General features: G+C 37.4%; 2 protein-coding genes across 6 annotated transcripts; one reads left to right on the top strand and one right to left on the bottom strand.

Moving 5' to 3' along the window:
- The first annotated feature begins 1,703 nt into the window (after positions 1-1,703).
- rnaseh2b (ribonuclease H2, subunit B) lies at positions 1,704-9,919 on the top strand. 5 transcript variants are annotated; one of them, XM_059029884.1, is made up of 12 exons: positions 1,704-1,818; positions 2,071-2,123; positions 2,971-3,042; positions 3,317-3,424; positions 3,751-3,827; positions 4,441-4,555; positions 4,696-4,760; positions 5,905-6,010; positions 6,267-6,348; positions 6,558-6,603; positions 6,757-6,831; positions 7,120-7,273. In XM_059029884.1, the coding sequence occupies exons 1-12, from the start codon at positions 1,808-1,810 to the stop codon at positions 7,228-7,230; spliced, it is 921 nt and encodes a 306-aa protein (XP_058885867.1). In that variant the 5' UTR covers positions 1,704-1,807; the 3' UTR covers positions 7,231-7,273. The 5 variants fall into 5 exon arrangements, with proteins under 5 accessions (XP_058885867.1, XP_033864330.1, XP_058885866.1 ...); XM_034008439.3 differs by having other exon boundaries at positions 1,707-1,818; positions 2,049-2,123; XM_059029883.1 differs by having other exon boundaries at positions 1,739-1,833; positions 2,049-2,123.
- A 1,844-nt stretch (positions 9,920-11,763) lies between these two features.
- Positions 11,764-17,779, bottom strand: LOC131737915 (uncharacterized). Its single transcript, XM_059029887.1, has 2 exons — positions 13,568-17,779; positions 11,764-12,684 (listed from the first exon to the last, which is right to left on the bottom strand). Exon 1 carries the CDS (start codon positions 15,914-15,916, stop codon positions 15,251-15,253), a length of 666 nt encoding a protein of 221 aa, XP_058885870.1. The 5' UTR covers positions 15,917-17,779; the 3' UTR covers positions 11,764-12,684; positions 13,568-15,250.
- Positions 17,780-18,050: the final 271 nt, after the last annotated feature.

Genomic DNA, 18,050 nt, shown 5'->3' with positions numbered 1-18,050 from the left:
GAAATAATTTCCATTTAAATGCAAAACGGGTATCAGGTGAGGATGGTCATATGCAAATTCCCAATGTTAGTTTATGCTGGAAAAAGGGGTCCCAATTGTCCAACCTGCCATAATATTCCATAATATTGGGCAGCAGTGTGGAGTAGTGGTTAGGGCTCTGGACTCTTGACCGGAGGGTCGTGGGTTCAATCCCCGGTGGGGGACACTGCTGCTGTATCCTTGAGCAAGGTACTTTACCTAGATTGCTCCAGTAAAAACCCAACTGTATAAATGGGTAATTGTATGTAAAAATAACATGTAAAAAAAAATTGTAAGTCGCCCTGGATAAAGGCATCTGCTAAGAAATACATAATAATAGCCCTCTGGTTCAACCTCAGGCCTGGTATCAATGCTGGTGCATAATGGAAATGAATCAATGAGTAAGTACCTCACCTGTATATTTAAAGTACATGTATATGAATATACCATAATTGTTTGGATCAGTGTATGTACAAGGCTCCTAGTATAACACATTTTTATATCCCTGCTAAAGGTGCAAGGCAGACTTACATTGCAGACGACGGTTTTTAAAAATGTTTTAAGATTTCACTGAGATGTTGGAGATGTGTGCTTGAATGTCCACTGATTAGCTTACTGTACAAGAATTCTTCAGTAAGATTCTTTCAGTGGAGTGTGACTACAGATAAAGCACCCTGGTCTTGAAAGGTCATTCCTCTCTCCTAGAGAATCTCACAATGCTTTGCTATTGAGATGTTTTAATTAACAGACCTTTCTAAAAGTAATTTTTGGAATTACCTCCCTTTACTTTGTAGCATAAAACAGGGCCTGTCGATGTCTTACATACCTAAAACATAATGTACACGTTAAAACATTTTTTAAATGAAACATCCAGAACTGTACTGTGTTGCTTTCAAGCTTTTAAAGCCTATTTTGATTAAATTCTGTAGCAACCTTGTCAATTTTAGCACAGTGAATTGCCAGACACCCTCTTTTGTAAAGTCTGTACAATTATTACTATCTACCTTAAGATGCGGTTGTAGAAAGAAAAAAAATGCTTTTGGAAGCTCCCTGAAATCCCCCAGCTTGCATAGTGTAATAGTTTACCCCCTCAGCTGTATCCAAAACGTTTCTGCAGAAGTTTACAGTTCCCAAATGCAATTATTCTGTGATCCTTGCACCGCATTAACATGTTGAATAAGAGAGTTCATGTAATCCTCAATCTGCACGTTTTGGGGGAGTGTCCAGAAGTACAGTGGTTGGTTTCTGAATTTAGTCTGCTTTAGTTTTCTGCCCTGGATATGTTAGCAGACACCCATTTTGCTCAGTGTAAAATTTGTAGTTTTGCATTTTTAATGTTTTGTTTTACAGACTGAGAACATTGCTGCCTATATGCAAATGTTTACTGTAAATGATGTAACTTTCTAATCCAGAGATAAACTGTGGCGCGGAAAAGTTGTTAGGCTTTGGAAAACAACCAATTACAAATATAGACATTTATTTACGAAATGTGTGTAAAAGTTACATCAAATGATGTAAAATTATTTAAAATAAATAAGATTACATATATTAAAAAGATCTCTAGTCTAATATTAGAAAGTATAAATAAATACGCGCATATCGCGTAAAGATTATGTTATATTTTAATATTTTTATTAAAAATAAACAAATAGGCGCTGTTTCTTTAAACGGTTTTCCGCGCATCATTCATGCGCCAGAAACAGTTATGGGGCATACCATGTTTTGTCCTGTGGAGAGACTTTTAAAAGACAAAGAAAGTGATACAATGATTTAACTTCCGTGTGCGGTAATGCAGTTCAGGTACTATATATAAAAGTAAATATTTTAATTTTTCTAATATATTTATTTTAAATTAGGTATTGTGCGTTGGTTTAATGTTTAGTAGTAAAATAAAACTGAACACCCCTACGAGAATTTTGAAAAAGATTTACCGCCATTTTTTGCTTGCAATCTGTCTTGTAAACAAAAATAGTCTCAGCGATTTCTTATGTTGTAAAACATTACTTTGTATTTCTGTACATTAATTGCAGTTTGTACAAATATGACTTCTAGGAAGAAGCGTCAGTCAGACGCACAGGCAGAGCAGTGGGTTGTAATTGCAGCAGGTAAGGGCACGGATAATTTTCAGAATGTAGTGGCACAATGTGTGTGTACCATGTGTAATAAGAATAGATACACAGCACTGCCTAAGTAGTGTTGGGGAGGTTTAACAAACGAGGTGTTAATAAAAATCTCCTTACATATACAGCAAAGATAGCATACAAACCCACTACATTAGGTGGTTTTAAAACGGAAACCGAGAGCAAATAAAAAACAAGCACAGTGCAGTGTTGAACGCTCTGCCGTATACTACGACATGAGTTTTTTACAACAAGTTTTCTTACATTTTGTTACATTTCGGTACTGGTCCTGTATATCTTTTGGAAAAGGTATGATATATTATTAAAATGACCAGGTTTGTCTAATTTGTTACGAAACATTTTACCTACCTACCTAATTTTTTGAGAGAGAAGGCGGGAGTAGAGCAGGACAAAAATCTTAACAAAAAAATAAAATGATGTATGTCGAGCATAGTGTGGAGTGTTTCTATATTATTTGTAAGAACAAAGAGTGGCCATTCATAGTGATTGTACAGTGTAGGCTGAACTGCAGACACTGCAGTAGAGCAATGTTGCATTACAATACAGTATAGCTATCTGCAGACAATGTATTTTAAAACATGTATGAAGAATTACATATATTTATGTTATTTCTAAAATTTGCATTATACTATTTCACCCCTTAACCTGATCAGGCTGAATAGTGAATTTGATTTAAAAAAAAAAAAAAAAAAAAAATGGGGGTGTAAATCGAAGGTTTTATTCTGTTTTAAATTCAAAATATTTTGGGTGATTATTTCATGGAAATACCCACATATCATAATTAATTTTTTTACTGTATTTTGCTTTGCAGATTCAGTTGTTGAAGCACCAAAAAAAGCCGAGACTGAGCCAGTGTTCATCAGACTCCGAAACCCCAAAACAGGCAAGTACCTCCAAATTACTTGGTTAACTTGAGGGATAGCTAGTTACAGTAACTTCTGTATTTTTTCAGTAAGTATATCAAGTAAAATTCTGAAACTTTGACACAGGCCAAAAGTGTTTTTTTGTAAGTGCAATAGTTGACGGGAGGCATCTAATTCCTAGACAATTATTCAATTTGCAGCAGAAAGACCTTTCCTAAACCTCTAATTACATTGTATTAACATACCTACTTTTTGTCTGTCTCTCTCTCTCTCTCTTTCTCCCCCACCGCACAGATGAGGCTTCCCTGTACCTCTTGAGTAGCAACGCGCTGCAGCTGTATGAAGTGAAAGCTTTTAAGGAGGAATATCACTCTTGGTTTATTGGTCAAACTGTACAGCACGGTGAATAATGTTTTCCTGTGCTATTTCTGTTGTTTTATTGTAGCCTCACTTACACAAATATATGTTGGTATACAAAGGCTTAGGGTGACAATGCAGGTTTTCTCTTAGAGACAAAAAGAAACGTGTGTAAAGGACAGTGGTAGGCTTTTGGAGCCACTTGGGGTGTCAGACCTGTTTTCTCCACCATGACGGAATCCGAATTGAGCCAGAGGAAGGAAGCTGTTAATTACAGAACACATTACAAGCATTACATTTGCATAACAGCCAATACAAGTTGAATAATGAATCCATTTTTTTTTTTTTTTTTTTTTTTTTTTTTTTTACAGATGGAAGACTTTTGTTCATAACACCAATGGATCCTCTATTTCTTGTTCTGCCTTATTTTTTGAAAGCTGGAAAAGAGGTACGTTTTCCAGAGGTCTAGTCCAGGGGTGGCATGTGTCATGGTGATTTTATTAAGGCTTTATAATATAAGGGATACAGTGGATTCAGATTACTTGTGTGCAGCAGAACGGGTGATCATAACACCACCCTATTATGAACAGCCCTGAAAAAAAAGAAGGCACATCACAAGGTAATGTTGTTCAAAGCAGCTGATAAACCAAGTCACTTGTCCTGCGATTGACTGTAGTCTGTAAAGCCTGTTTCACAGTTACACAACTTGGAAATGCAACTTTGCATTTGGTATTGCTGATATTGCTGTGTCTGTTAGTGAGCAATTATACTAGAGCAGGGATCTAGTTTTGCATGATCATCTAAAGCACTTTCTGTTTGGACAGTTGTTTGTTGTATCTCTGATGACATTATTTTAGTGCTTAATTGCAAAACAGTTGTAGAATAACATGGAAAATACAGCAGTAAAAAAGCTTTCGAGGTAAAAGGAATACAAAACTTTTACACCCTAAAACAAGATTTGACTTGTGGTTACTGTGTGCTCCTAGCTGACTGCTTTGCACATTTCTCTAGTACCTGTATGCCTTTCTTTAAATATTTTTGTTTACATTCAATTTCTGCAGGGCAAGTTCCAGCCAGTGGATCAGGTAGTGGTGGATGAGGACTTTCCGTGTTGCAGCAGATTACTCAAGTGTCCCCAAACCCTTCAGGCACTCCGTCATATCACAGAGGAGAAGGGTAAATGAACCAGCCATCTCATGCAGTGATGTCCCGAATTGCATGGCTGCTGGCAAACTGGTGACATGACTGATAATCAAAAAAAAAAAAAAAAAAAAAAAAGTTCAAAGTGATTATAAAAACTTTTCTTTTTCTCTCAGAAATCGGAGGTCAGAAGTTTAACAGATACAGCAAAGAAAAGACTCTGGAATTGTTAAAGAAAAAGGTAACCCATATCTTATATAAATAGGAATCTATTATAATTTGGCAGTAGACAGTGAATAAGAAAAAACAAACAAAAAAAAAACTTGTGTTATGCATATATTCACAAGTCCTATAATAATTGTAATTCACAGAGAACAACATTGACAGTAAGGTTTTGTGAGTGGTGCTCTTTTGAATAAATGGGCTGCAGCTGCTGAATTTGATTAATCTTTTCATGGATATTGGATAAAAGAAGCTTAATCTCATTTATTTAAATAAGTTTAAACTAAAAGGTTTCCATTTCAACCAGTTCTGTTTTCTTTTCTTACAATTTGTATTGTGATGAATGTAGACTCTAGAGCAGGGGTAGTCAATAGGCGGACCGCGGTCCGAATCCGGACTGCCAGAACATTTTAACTGGCCCGCCAAGTCATATGCCAATCTGTGTTTTTACTTGCATTCACATTGGAAATGCTGTGAATTTGAGACATGCTTTTTAATGGGCTTGATGTGCGTGAGGGTACAGTAGGTGTGTCGCTGTGATAGTAAGTAGCAGATACCGTGAACAGCATGAATGAAACAACTTGTACAACAGTATTAGAAGCTGAAATGAAGTGAAACTGCGTACATTGGCTGCTGTCACCTGTTTTGCTAGCGTCAATCTTTCCCATCTCTATGGCTAATAATCGTCATTAGTGTTTTTATTTTTTTTTAAATACACAATTCAAAAACAATTGTCATACCTTATGGTTCGAGTTTAGAAAAATCGCACTTCACAAAAAACAAAGAAAATAAATCAATGAGTACCAGGACTACAAAGCCCATTTTTGTTAAGTAGGCTTTCCAAAAATATTACCGGTAAAACCTAATGTAATGTTTTTTTAAAAACAAGTACAACGTGTATTTGTGTTATTCTGGTGGACAGCACACAGTATTTAAGTGATATGCAAGATGAATATTATTCATATTATTATTAGTGTTCTGTTTTGACTGATGCACATCTTTGCACCTCCGTATTACCCTTACTGAGCTCACCTGTAACTCAAACCCCTTTAGGACCTACCACATCTCCCACTTAAGCATGATTTGTTGAGGTGCTGACCAATTCTAGGCCAGTATTAATTTAGAGGTTTAGGGCATTCTCATTTTTTTTCTTTTCTGAACAGGTTGACAGGACAGTGAAAGCCCTGAAAAGCAGCAATACATGCGTTGGTGGAGCAGTGAAGTCCTCTACATTTATTAGAACCAAACACAATTCAGAAGAAAAAGAAGGTACGGTGTGTGTAAAATTAAGAGTGCACTTGGTCCACCAAGCAGTCAACAGATATACCTTCGCAAGTTGATATTGGTCATTATCACAGAGTGAGGTAGATGGTTGCATAACTAGGATTTTAAACTGGTATCTAGTACATTCCCAGTGAAATGTGCTGGGTCACTTGAATGAAATGCTTTTGATACATTATAGTGATTTCAAAACCCATCCCAAAAATACAACCTCAACTGCTGTGTTTTTTTTTTTCCCTCTCAGAGGATTACATCCGTTATGCTCATGGCTTAATATCTGAGTATATTGCTGAAGACCTCAGCCTAGACCTTCACAAGTATTTAAAGTAAGTATTTTATGCACTGTATTTATAGGGCCTACATACGGGAGGGGGGGAATAAAATGTGGCAATAGACAAGTTAATTCCTATTAAAGGTGAAATGACATGCATGATACATTTTTCATTTTGTTCATTTTCATTTTCCCATCTTACAGACCCATGTCCTTTTTATAACACTATAACTCCCTTACAAATTCTCTCTTCCCTCATCGTAGGCTACCTGAGATTTCAAGTCCAACAGAGGCAGAACCACCATCAAAGGTAAGATGCATTTTTTTTCATGCATTCAGTTTTGTCATCTCTTGGAGTCGTTTGCATCTAAAGAGTTTTAATTGGCTTCAGTATCTGCTGTTATGTTGGGTCGCTGGACTTCTCTTTTAATTACTCACGGGGACGCTTCAAAACTCATTACAGAAAAGGAAATTGTCGGATAAGCCTGTGGAAGCAGGAGAGGACTATACGAAATTTAACAGCGGGGATCTCAAAAAGGTAAGCACCACATTCATAGCAATTGCTGTTATGTATTAAAATCCTCAGGCTGAAAGAAGCATTTAAATTAATGCTTAAAATGATAGCTTCAGTAATAAGAGTGCTAACCTCCTTTATTGCTGTACTGAGATATTTGTTAAACTCTTGAACAGACTGTTAAACAGAAGTTAAACAGACTGTCTTTTAGTCTTGAACTGATGATTTTGAATGATTTATTTATTTTATTTATTTTTTTAAAATAACAATTAAAAATAAGTTCTTATTTTTTGGCATTTTATTTTTAATCAGCCTGCCAAAAAGATGACTGCAGCACAGAAAGCTCTGGCTAAAGTGGACAAGACCGGCATGAAAAGCCTCTCGGCATTCTTCAGTCCCAAAGTGAAAACTGAAAAGAAATAATCGCTGCCTGTATTTTATGTTCAATAAAGTATTTTCTTTGTTATGTTGTGTCCTGTTTTGCATTTTATAAAATGTTCAGTATGTGGGTCTCTTAACAACTTGACTAAGTCTATTTTTGGAAGATGCCACGTCCTGTATTATAGTTATTATTATTATTTATTTCTTAGCAGATGCCCTTATCCTGGGTGACTTACAATTGTTACAAGATATCACATTATTTTTACATACAATTACCCATTTATACAGTTGGGTTTTTACTGGAGCAATCTAGGTAAAGTACCTAGATCAAGGATACAGCAGCAGTGTTTCCTACCAGGGATTGAACCTACGACCCTCTGGTCAAGAGTCCAGAGCCCTAACCACTACTCCACATGTATTGATTGGGTGTGATTTGTTGTTAAACACACTTGGTGTCCTGAAACATAAAAACATGACCATGTTTTTTCATTTAGGTCTGAAGTTGATTGCTTATGCACTGAAGTTGATTGCTTATGTCCCATGAGGGGCTTGGATTTTGGTTCACTGTCCACACACTTTCTTCTTGGTCATAGGCCAGCTTTTGATACTATTAATAATAAATAAGACCCTGGGAAAACCACTGTCCTGCTGTTTTTTGTTCCAACCAAGCGCTCAATTACATAATTCAACTAATAATTTGCCTAATCAGAGCTTTTTAATTATTTTAAACAGATGGAGATTTCAATTTAGGTGTAAAATTGTAAAGAACTTAAATTCTCCAAACTTTTTATAAGCTACAGTATTTAAAAAGTCAAATTAAGCTAATTATTAGTTCAATTAAAGGTTCAATTAAGTAACAGCTTGGTTGGAACAAAACCAGCAGGACAGTGGTCCCCCAGGTCCAGGATTGAGAACCACTGCCCTAGAAAGTGTCCTGAGAGCATCAGATGATTCTAGGGCAGGGCTTCTCAAACTCTGTCCTGGGGACCCCCTGTGGCTGTTGGTTTTCATTCCAACTGAGCTCTCAATTACTTAACTATAACCTTAATTGAACTAATAATTTGTTTAATTAGACATTTGTACTTGTTTTCAGCTCTTAACAGTTGCATTTCAAGTTACTTATCAAATGGTATAGCTAACGTGAAATATGCAACTGTTCAAGAGCTGAAAACAAGTAAAAAGGTCTAATTAAGCAAATTATCAGTTCAATTAAGGGTCTAGTTAAGTAACTGACAGCTTGGTTGGAATGAAAACCTGCAGCCACAGGGGGTCCCCAGGACCGAGTTTGAGAAGCCCTGTTCTAGGGCATTTGCCATTTACTACCACCTTTTACTTCCAGAGCTCGGCAACTCTACGCAATCAAGCCACCCTGTCCCTAACCCAACCCCTGCCCTAAAACCTAACCTCAAACCCAATACCTAACCCTAAACCTAACCATTAAGAATCATCTTATGCCCTGTATACGTCTGATGCATGTTCACCATTTAGGCCTTGCAAAACAAATACAATGTGTAACACGTACTGATCTTGGACTCTGGATTTCCGCCTTTCTCTTTCAGTGAATACTTAAATCGAGCCTGTCAACAGATGATTTTCAGTAGTGATTTAGAGTAATGTTGCTGGACATACAGAAGAGCTTAACTCTATCGCTGTGTACAATTCCTGCTGGATACTGCTTCCGCGATCTGCTGCAGACACATTGTTAGCCTTTTTAGAGACATCAATTTTCTTGTTTAATATTTTAATTTGGTGCCTAGATTGCATATATTCACATGACATAATCATTGCACAGCACTGTGTGGATGGCGAATACACACAGGCACACAGCAGAGCTGTACAGTTTTGTTAATGTAATTTTTTTTTGCTTGAAATACAAATAATGTATTTTTATTTCTTAAGAATATTGAAAAAAAGTAGTGGTATTGAGCTAATTTCACCATTTCTGCGCAATCTGTGAAATCACGATTTAAACAGGGCATTAATCGTAAAACCATCTCTGCTGTCCCGAATAGAGCTGACCATGCATTGAACGAGCTTACAGATCTGTGTTGGAACTTTCTCTAGCATCCACTAGGGGGTATCATAGCATCATAACCGAGATTACACAGTTGAATGTATCATTATTGTTTTTCTTTTAGTTTTCTAGATTGTCATAAGCTAAACCTCATTAATTATTTTATGTTTTCCCTAGATTGCTGAACAGAAACAAGGAAGAAAGAAACGGGACCTAAAAATATAACTGCCTGCATGTTTTTAATTTATTACCAGTGCTATGTGGATCAACTGAGGGGTCTTTTTTAAGCCCCCCCTTTTTTTAAGGATCATCCTTGTACATTTTTTTTACCCCGAAAATCTCTGTGAAATGCCTGAAATAGCCGCGAAAGTACATCTTGTTGAGTCAGTTATTGGGTACGTAGAATCCCAATTGGTATGTGGTGCACGAAGACTGCAAGTAATGACTTTTATTAATGTTTTATCTAGTTTCAGAATGCTAAATAAAAGGTTTTAATATTCAATTAGTTTATTTTAATATTGTTTAATTAATGAAAACATTTAACGGTATACTAAACCTATTTCCCTGATTAAATTACTGGCAACACTGTAGTTTAGGGATCTATAACAGGTGATTATTGATGTGAAACATAAGTATTTTCCATTACAATAATATAAATGTAAACAATGAAGCATGCTATGTCCCAGAGAAGCTTTTTTAATGGCCCTTTTTAAATTATCTTTTTGTTTGTCATATTTTACAAATGTGTTTAATACTTTGGTCAATCAACAAAACATTTTCTCCATTCCTAATTCACAGCTATCATTCAAGCCATTTTTTTGTTGCTTGGAAGTACAGTACCACAGCACTACCAGTTCACTGAAATATACTGTGCCAGCCTGTAATACCTAACCCTGAAGTTATCCTTAAAATGCATAGGTGTCACGCCTAAAATAAATATTTTGAAAGCAATGAAGGCTGACAAAAACTCAGTGCCATAACAGACTGATTTACATTCTGTCCTGAAACATGTACTAACATGTTTGTGTGAATACTGTACGTACACTGTAGTTTCTATGTACTAATATATGTGTGATATGTGAAATTGTAGTTTATTTTAAGAAACTCAAAATCAAATGTAATTATTGATAGAGAAAGTTCATTTTTATTTGTGGGTTAGTATCAGTTTAAACAGAAGCAAAAACTCTTGAGAAAGACCTGTCTGGTATGGACAGCTAGTTGCTTGTTTATTTTATTTTTATATAGCTAAGCAGTAATGGATTACCATGGGAAGAAATCAATTCACTTGAGAGCAGAAAAAAAAACAAAAAACACTGAAGCAATTAGTAGGCTGAGGTGGTTAACATTGGGGTGTTTGGTGTGTTTACTGGACAGCCATGTAGAGTGTTCGTAAAACATTTTCTCTATAATTGTATTATTTTTCCTGATTTATTGATTTTGTATATTTTGTCTTAAGCATCCTTCAACTACAGTATGTGGTTTACATAAAAGCAGACGACCACTGAAAAAGAGCGTATTGCAAAGTGGCTAATAGTAAAGTTTAAATGCATCTTTTTTGTGCGTATAAAATGAATAGCACAATATAAAACAGAAGAAAACTATGCAAACTAGTTATAAAATGTATAGCTGCTTTTAGCAGTTTTCTAACTAGAAGCAAAATATTGTGTATGTTGTGTATGAGTACAAATCTGATCAAATCTTCTCTCACTTGTATCAGTGTCTAACTAAGAATTAGTATTGCACACAGTGAGGTCTGTTCAGTTAATCTAAACATTGGCATGTGCATAATTTAAATCAAATCAATGATGTATTTACAGGCAGAAAGACACTTTAGAGATGCTTTATTGTCATAACATTGATACACACATAATAATTAGCTAAACTGCGGCAGCATTTAGGCCACCACCCTTGACATCAATTAAGTGTCAGTTAATGGCACAAGACAAAGTTGAGTGCCAATCGTTTTTTTATTCAGCACAAGATTGAACAAGAACATTGAACACTGCCACTCAGCAGGAGCTCCAGCACAAAATGACACAAGCTAGATTTCCATGAAAGCAGTTTTTATTGAAAGCATTACAGAATATATTAATAAATGGATGAAGTACTTATGGAAGGTGTATCAGTGTGCTTAACCATACACTATTTATTGTACACTATACCATCTATCTGTGTTTTAGAATGACAGTTTCTCATCCAATCAGAGAGGCGATTGTGTTCCACTAGGCTCTTCTTGTAACCCCCCTCCCCCATTTGTCTAATTATTGTAAAGTACACACCTTGAAAGCTTTGACGGATTGCTTTGTGCCGGACACCACAGATCTAATTTCTAAGCCATGTCTGCCAGTCTCTATTAACTGGATCTAATTGCTTGATTACCATTAAATGGTCGTGTCATGACATTTTAAAATCATGATAATGTTTTTAAAACCACATGCAGGACGACGAACTATGCAAGCAATTTAAAGTCTGTAAGCCAGCTGTCTGTGTATAAGATACATATGTAGCCAGCAGGCGCAAATGAAGCATCTCCTAAAAAAAAAAACCTGCTCTGTCCCAGCATGTGTCTGTCTCTACCAGATGGTCTGCAGTTGTAAGAGAGCAAGCATTAAAGCAATCAAATAAATACTGACTGACAATTTGTTTTTCTGTACTCAGAAGTGTGCACAGCCACAGGTTTTATGGACATTTATACAGGGTTTTTGGTTATTTTACCTTTCCAAAATACTTTTCCAACTCCGGTCTGCTAAATACTACCAGTAACAATTTTTAAAGTAGCAAAATGTACATGTGTTTTATGTGTTTTGTTGTCTCTTTATAGCAGCACATATAGCTACATATTTTTGATTTTGTCCCAAACTTGTTATGGAGAATAGTGAAATGCATAGAGGCAGACAGGTAGACCAGATACAATACAGAACAGTGGACAGGCACATCTAAATGTTGTGTATATGCATATAATTAGGGCTGTATTTTTTTTTTTCACAGTAAAAATTGCTTATTTCACGGCTCTCTATGGTCTAAATATAAGTATTTCAAGATATTTCACAATTAAACTTTATATTTATTAAAGCAGAAATAGAGTTGTCACACTCAAAATCGATCATTTTCTCAACAATGCTAAATTGTAGAATATTTAGGTTTTGTCATGTCCACCATTTAAAGACATTCTATTTTCACCATCAATGAATGATCAAACAAAATAAAAACAGATGCATGTAAAAAAATGTCTACATACACGTGAAATGTCCCATTCTTGTACTCAGTAGAGCAATCTTTAGCAGAAATATTTCCGATCTTTGATGCAGCTGGTATCTTTTTCATTAAAGAAATCTTAAAGAAATCATGCAGCTCTATGCAGTGTGTTTTTGGTGTTTTCAGCGTCACTGCCAAAGACATCTACATTTGACAGCTCTATTTCCTCGTCTGTTTCATCTGCCATAAATCCACTTTACTGCTCTTTCTGCTGGGGTTCATTGCATCTGTGTGGAGGCAAAAGGGTTAATTTAAAACACAGTCGTTTTCAATGTTTTATTATTGGGAGCCAGTAACAATGTGATTGAGGGGTTGGATAAACCAGGCAACAAAAATATACTAGTATTTAATCACACTGCAATGGATCTCCTCCTAGCGGCTAGTGAGTCAATAATACTGACATCAGCATAAGACCCGTACTTACCTCTGGACTACAGAGTAGCTTCTTCCGGTCTTTCTGCGCTTGTGGTACAGATGACTAAAATCTTTTGTATGTACAGTCATAAGATACATGGTGAGAAAGCCGTCCGACCCAATTCTTGCTGGAAGGTATTGTATGTGTCATGTGCACACACATTATGCATGTGATGGGACACTTAAACATACATTCAGAATGTTTAGTAAGAGCTTTGATACTATGAGAGAATGCCTGATTAGAATTAGGGAATGTCTCTACCCGGATGGAGTCTCCAGTGACTGGGTCACTTCTCTTGCAATCCTCATGCCCAGGGAAATGTTTGCCACACATTCAGCTTGAGTTTCTGCTGGAATTGGGACTCCACCAACCACCATGTAGGTGGTTTCCACCTAGGGATGTACAGCAAAGCTGCACTTCAAGTCTCTGCCTAAGGCACATTAATATATTATCTGCCAGTCTGTGGTAAAAGTCCCTTTTATCAAATGGCACATTTCAGAAACTATGCAACTCCACTACCATCTAACATGCTCTAAACTTTATACTACTTCATAAAGAAACTTCAGCAACTAGGTGCAGAAAACATTTCTAAGCTATTTCTGAGCTATAACTATGTTAATCTTCCCAAAACACCCTCTCACTGCTAATAGGAAAACTGATTCAACACTTTACACACTTAATCACAGGATATTTACCTGCACATATGTTGGTAAATGTCACAATGTTACTGAATAGTATGGTACACACTTCGAACTCTCCTGCACGGAAACACAAATAGAATGGAAATTACTTTTTGAAACATTTCTCTTAACTCAGTAATAATAATGACAGTCCATGGCTAGCAAAATGGCCATGTAGAGCAGAAATAATCCAACGATAGCATTTTCTATGTGCTAGCTAAAAATCGCAATTTGGTAACAAAAATATTGTTGCTTTGGTTGTCAACCACAAGGTGAATTGCACAATATGTAAGGATTGCTTTGTTAAATCTCTCCCACAAACTAAATCAAATAAAAAACTGCCAATTAAATAATACTACTGTACATATACATTTTACGCGATATAGAGTTTTAAAGTGATATACTGTAGAGATTACGTAATGGGCTAGGTGTTTGTGATAAGCCAGGAAACAAGTAGTAAATTGTAAATTGTCTTACCTCCTATTAGCTTTACTAGCAATAATAATCATCCCCCTTTTATTGTGCTGGGAATCTTCTGTTTTCTCATTTTTATGGTAATTTAGAACATGCGTACATATCAAGTACAATCCTATTGAAATACTGCTGCATTCTGGTATCTTCGCTTTAGACCACGCGGTCTGTTTGCTGCTAGATCATTGTAGTGAGATTGAACTATAATACATGATTAGGTACTAGGAAACAGCATCAACATTTCATCTATAGCTTTGTCTTGGTAACTGTGGTAAACGCATAGTATAACCAATTTATAGGAGATACTGTGGAAAGAGAAGATATATAATGGTTTGCAGTTTGATAATACAGTTATACATCAGGTAAGTCTTAAAAAAGACTTAAACACACACACACACACACACACACACTAGGCCTACAGATTAGATCACCAAACAACTAAAGTATTGAGAAACCTCTTTGTCCCGTAGTTTATCCATGCCTTTTCCTCCTCTTTCCTTTGCTTTTCTTTTCTGCACGTTTTTCTTTTGGGTGACCAGAAACACCACATGCTCCTTCTGCCCTGTGCGCTCCTCCTCCTCGGATTGATTCAGGATGGTCATGTTCACTTCACTGTTGAAGAAGTCTTTTGCCACAGCTTCTATAATACCTTTAATAGCAACCACAACAAAAAAAAAAAATCAGGAAAGTGTCAGGTTAAACAGGCACATCCTGCAAATGAAAAGAACAGCTGGTGTGCAGAGAAGGGGGTCTCAGGCCACAAGCCTCCAGGGGCCCTTCTGGGGCTGTTAGGGTTGTGGCGGGTCGGTCTGGGACGGCTGCCTAGGGTGGTGGCCCTGGAACCACCTCCTGGGACTCTGGTGTGTGGACTGGCCATGATCTGCGTTTCCCCTGCTTGTTGGGAGGGGCTGGTTGTTAGCTACTGGTGTGCCCTGTAGGCGATGCCTTAGGTCACCCAGCGGAGCCATGGGAACTGGAACTGTCGAGGTGACACTCCGCGTCTGAGGAACTCATCTGCGGTTCGATCTGCCCCACGTGGGAGCGCGGGGAGGGAACAACGTGACCACCTGCCGGGACACCTAGTGTTCCATGTGGAATCTCTGCAAGATCTCCTCCACGGCTGGCCCAAAGATATGTCCTGGGGATATAGGCGCATCTAGCAGGAACTCTAGCACGTCAGGAACTCTGGCTTGTGACAGCCACAGCTGTCTACGAGCCACCACTAGGCTAGCCAGACTCCAGCCAAGAGCTTGTCCTTGAAGGCAGGAATATTTGTAGCAGCATGCTGGACAGGAGGCGTAGTTCGGTGGCCACCGGCTCAGGGAGTGGGGCCTCACGCAGGACGCTGTCCATATAGGCCGTCAGTATACCTGCCGTGTTCGTCAGGCGGGTTACCTGTGCCTCCGCTTTGTACACCCGTTTAAGGTGCGTCTCCATCACCCTGCATTGCGGGTTCGGACACGCCGGGTCTCTGGCTAAGCCTCCCACCGGCGGGGCCTTGACTGCCTTGAGGTCCATAATGTCCCTGGCCTGTTTAGACCGCTTCACCCTTCTCGTCTGTGGGGATGGGGAGTGGCTATGGGAGGCCTGTGCGCCGGGGATGTCCAGCAGGGGGTCCTGGGACAGTTCATGGAGGAGGGGCTCTGGGGCTCCAAGAGCCACCAACGGTCCGGCCACTGAGGACGCGGAACTCACCCTTGTGGCCCACTCCAACCTGTTCTCCTTCACCCGGGGCTGAAAAGCCACGCAGATACTGCAGGCCACCTCTCTCTCGAGGGCCAAGGTGGCATGTTGGACACCCAGGCAACGCGCACAGAGGGTGTGCCTGTCTTCCTGAGGGATGTTGGCCCTGCAGGACGTACAGGCGTGGAACCCGGTCTTACTTGACATCATATTGGTGTGTTGATGAACCCGTACTGAGAAAAGAAACACTTTCTGAATTCAGTACCTTGAGCTTTTGAACATTTGTGCCTAAAGTGTGTTTTGTGCTTTTAATCTGTACAGAGCTGCCTAAATTTTTCCCCGATTCAATAATTCACTAAATAGGTTAATTCACTCTTAGGCCATGTTACATTGTATTGTAAAAGGCCTATATATTCCTGTATAAGGGTTTTTCACCAATTCAGTGGTTTCAATTGCTATTTAAAAAAATACATATTATTATTATGTGTAAATCAGATAATGAAGTAAAGAGGATGCACTGTTTTTTAAGCAATAAGAGAAATGAAACCAATATTGTATAGAAAAACATTTTCCATTTGCATTTGGAAACTAGTTAATCAGTTTTTTGATAGAATAGCTTCATACCATTTTTGAGGAGCTCATATTTTGAACAGGCCTCTTTACGTAGTGATATATTTAGACTGAATATACTATGCATGTATTACTGTGTATATTAAAGACACTGCCCTGAACTGTCCCGGTAAACACAAAACTATTTAATGAGTGACAAAGCAAATACATGTACTTTCCACTCATATAATTTCAGCTTGAAAAAGCAATTAACATTAACATGGAAATAATGAATTACAGACTGAAGTAAAGGCTTTGAAAAAGTGTCTAAGCTTTTGCAAGCCTGTTAATTCCCAAGTAACAATGCATTTCTCAGGTACGTCATGTACAACCACATGAGCTCACATTCTGATGTGGTATTCTAGTGTTAAAACATGCTAATACAGCTCAAATGGTGCCAGCTAATCAAAGTTTTGAGTAAGATATTGCATTCAGCAGTAAATATGTCAAATGTACTCACCATTTTTGGACCATTAGCTGTGTGCCTTGCTCTAGATGTAAAGCTCTCCTCATGAATTTGTCTTTTACTGAGTGACATCAATCTGATTGGGTTCCCAAAGGCTGAGCATCCCCAAAGACCATGGCAGGCTCTTTTAGGTCACCCACCTGGAAATCACCATTTCCAAGAAGGAACTGACTATGTATCTCTCACTAGGACAACATATATTTACAGTATTGGTGTACTGCAGCATGTAAACCACAGTTTTGTATTTAGGATGCACTTAAAATACAGCTAGATTAATATTTCTTTGGTACACTGTACTTGTAGTTGCCATTTACTACACTTAGCACACAACCATGTCATTGTGAAGAAGGAGCTCCATACAGTAATGACATGGAATTGCATTCAATAATTAAACAAATGCATAAGCACAGTGTGGCTACAGTGTAATACAGTTCCTGTATTTTGAAGGGTAACCAGCATTTGTACAGTATTTCAGTTGGGATGGCTGCTTGTCATCAAAAACCTTACATTTTTGTGCATACTGTGTTATGCCTTAATTTAAAGACATATTATTTCTTTTACAATCATGAAGTGCATTTTTTTTTTTTTTTAAGTTTTACTGAACTTCTTCAAAAGAAATGACAGCAATTTGGTTAAGGGGGTATTTTTTGTAAGTATATTTTACCCCTCAACTAAATTATAGTTTACAGTATATTAATTACAGTGTGCCTTGAAACTTAAAAGTCATTATATTAAGAAACACTTACATGTAGCCCTGCTTCTGCACATACAATAAACCAAACTGCACTGTCTTTTCAATCAGTTAAACAGTCAGCTTCCAGCAAATCATGGGCAACAGCTTAAATTCAATTCAAATGGTGGTAAACCAATACTCTACCATTTTCATGATTATTTGCAGTGAAAGTAAGTTCCATTAAGGTCTAGTTAAGTAATAAAGAGCTCAGTTTTTCTACTCTTGTATTCTATTGATCCTTGTTGCGAAGCTCCGGTTTACCGAATGTGACATTTGCATACGCATTTGCATTTGTATTTTCTAAAAAGAAATTAGCTCGTGATATCTTCTTTATCTTCATACGATTCCTTAAGTCAAAGTACAGCAAAGTACAGAATATATTCAGATTTTTGATTAAATATTCACATTTTGTGTTATGGTAATGTGGTAATTGGTTCATTGTTCATGACCACAGATATAAAGAGGGCATTCTCTCACATTTTTTGGTTCTCATAAATGACTTTATGTTCAGTGCAGTGTATCACACCAGAAGTCCA

The sequence above is a fragment of the Acipenser ruthenus genome, chromosome 9 (genome assembly GCF_902713425.1).
Source record: "Acipenser ruthenus chromosome 9, fAciRut3.2 maternal haplotype, whole genome shotgun sequence".
Classification (NCBI taxonomy): Eukaryota; Metazoa; Chordata; class Actinopteri; order Acipenseriformes; family Acipenseridae; genus Acipenser; species Acipenser ruthenus.
This window is presented reverse-complemented; position numbering and strand designations above follow the sequence as displayed.

Bases quoted from the DNA above. Each gene is read 5' to 3' on its own strand.
- rnaseh2b (XM_059029882.1), top strand. From the start codon at position 2,375: ATGAGTTTTTTACAACAAGTTTTCTTACATTTTGTTACATTTCGGTAC. The intron at 3,043-3,316 runs GCAAGTACCTCC...CCCACCGCACAG, and splicing joins ACTCCGAAACCCCAAAACAG to ATGAGGCTTCCCTGTACCTC. The intron at 6,349-6,557 runs GTAAGTATTTTA...CCCTCATCGTAG, and splicing joins GACCTTCACAAGTATTTAAA to GCTACCTGAGATTTCAAGTC.
- LOC131737915 (XM_059029887.1), bottom strand. From the start codon at position 15,916: ATGATGTCAAGTAAGACCGGGTTCCACGCCTGTACGTCCTGCAGGGCC.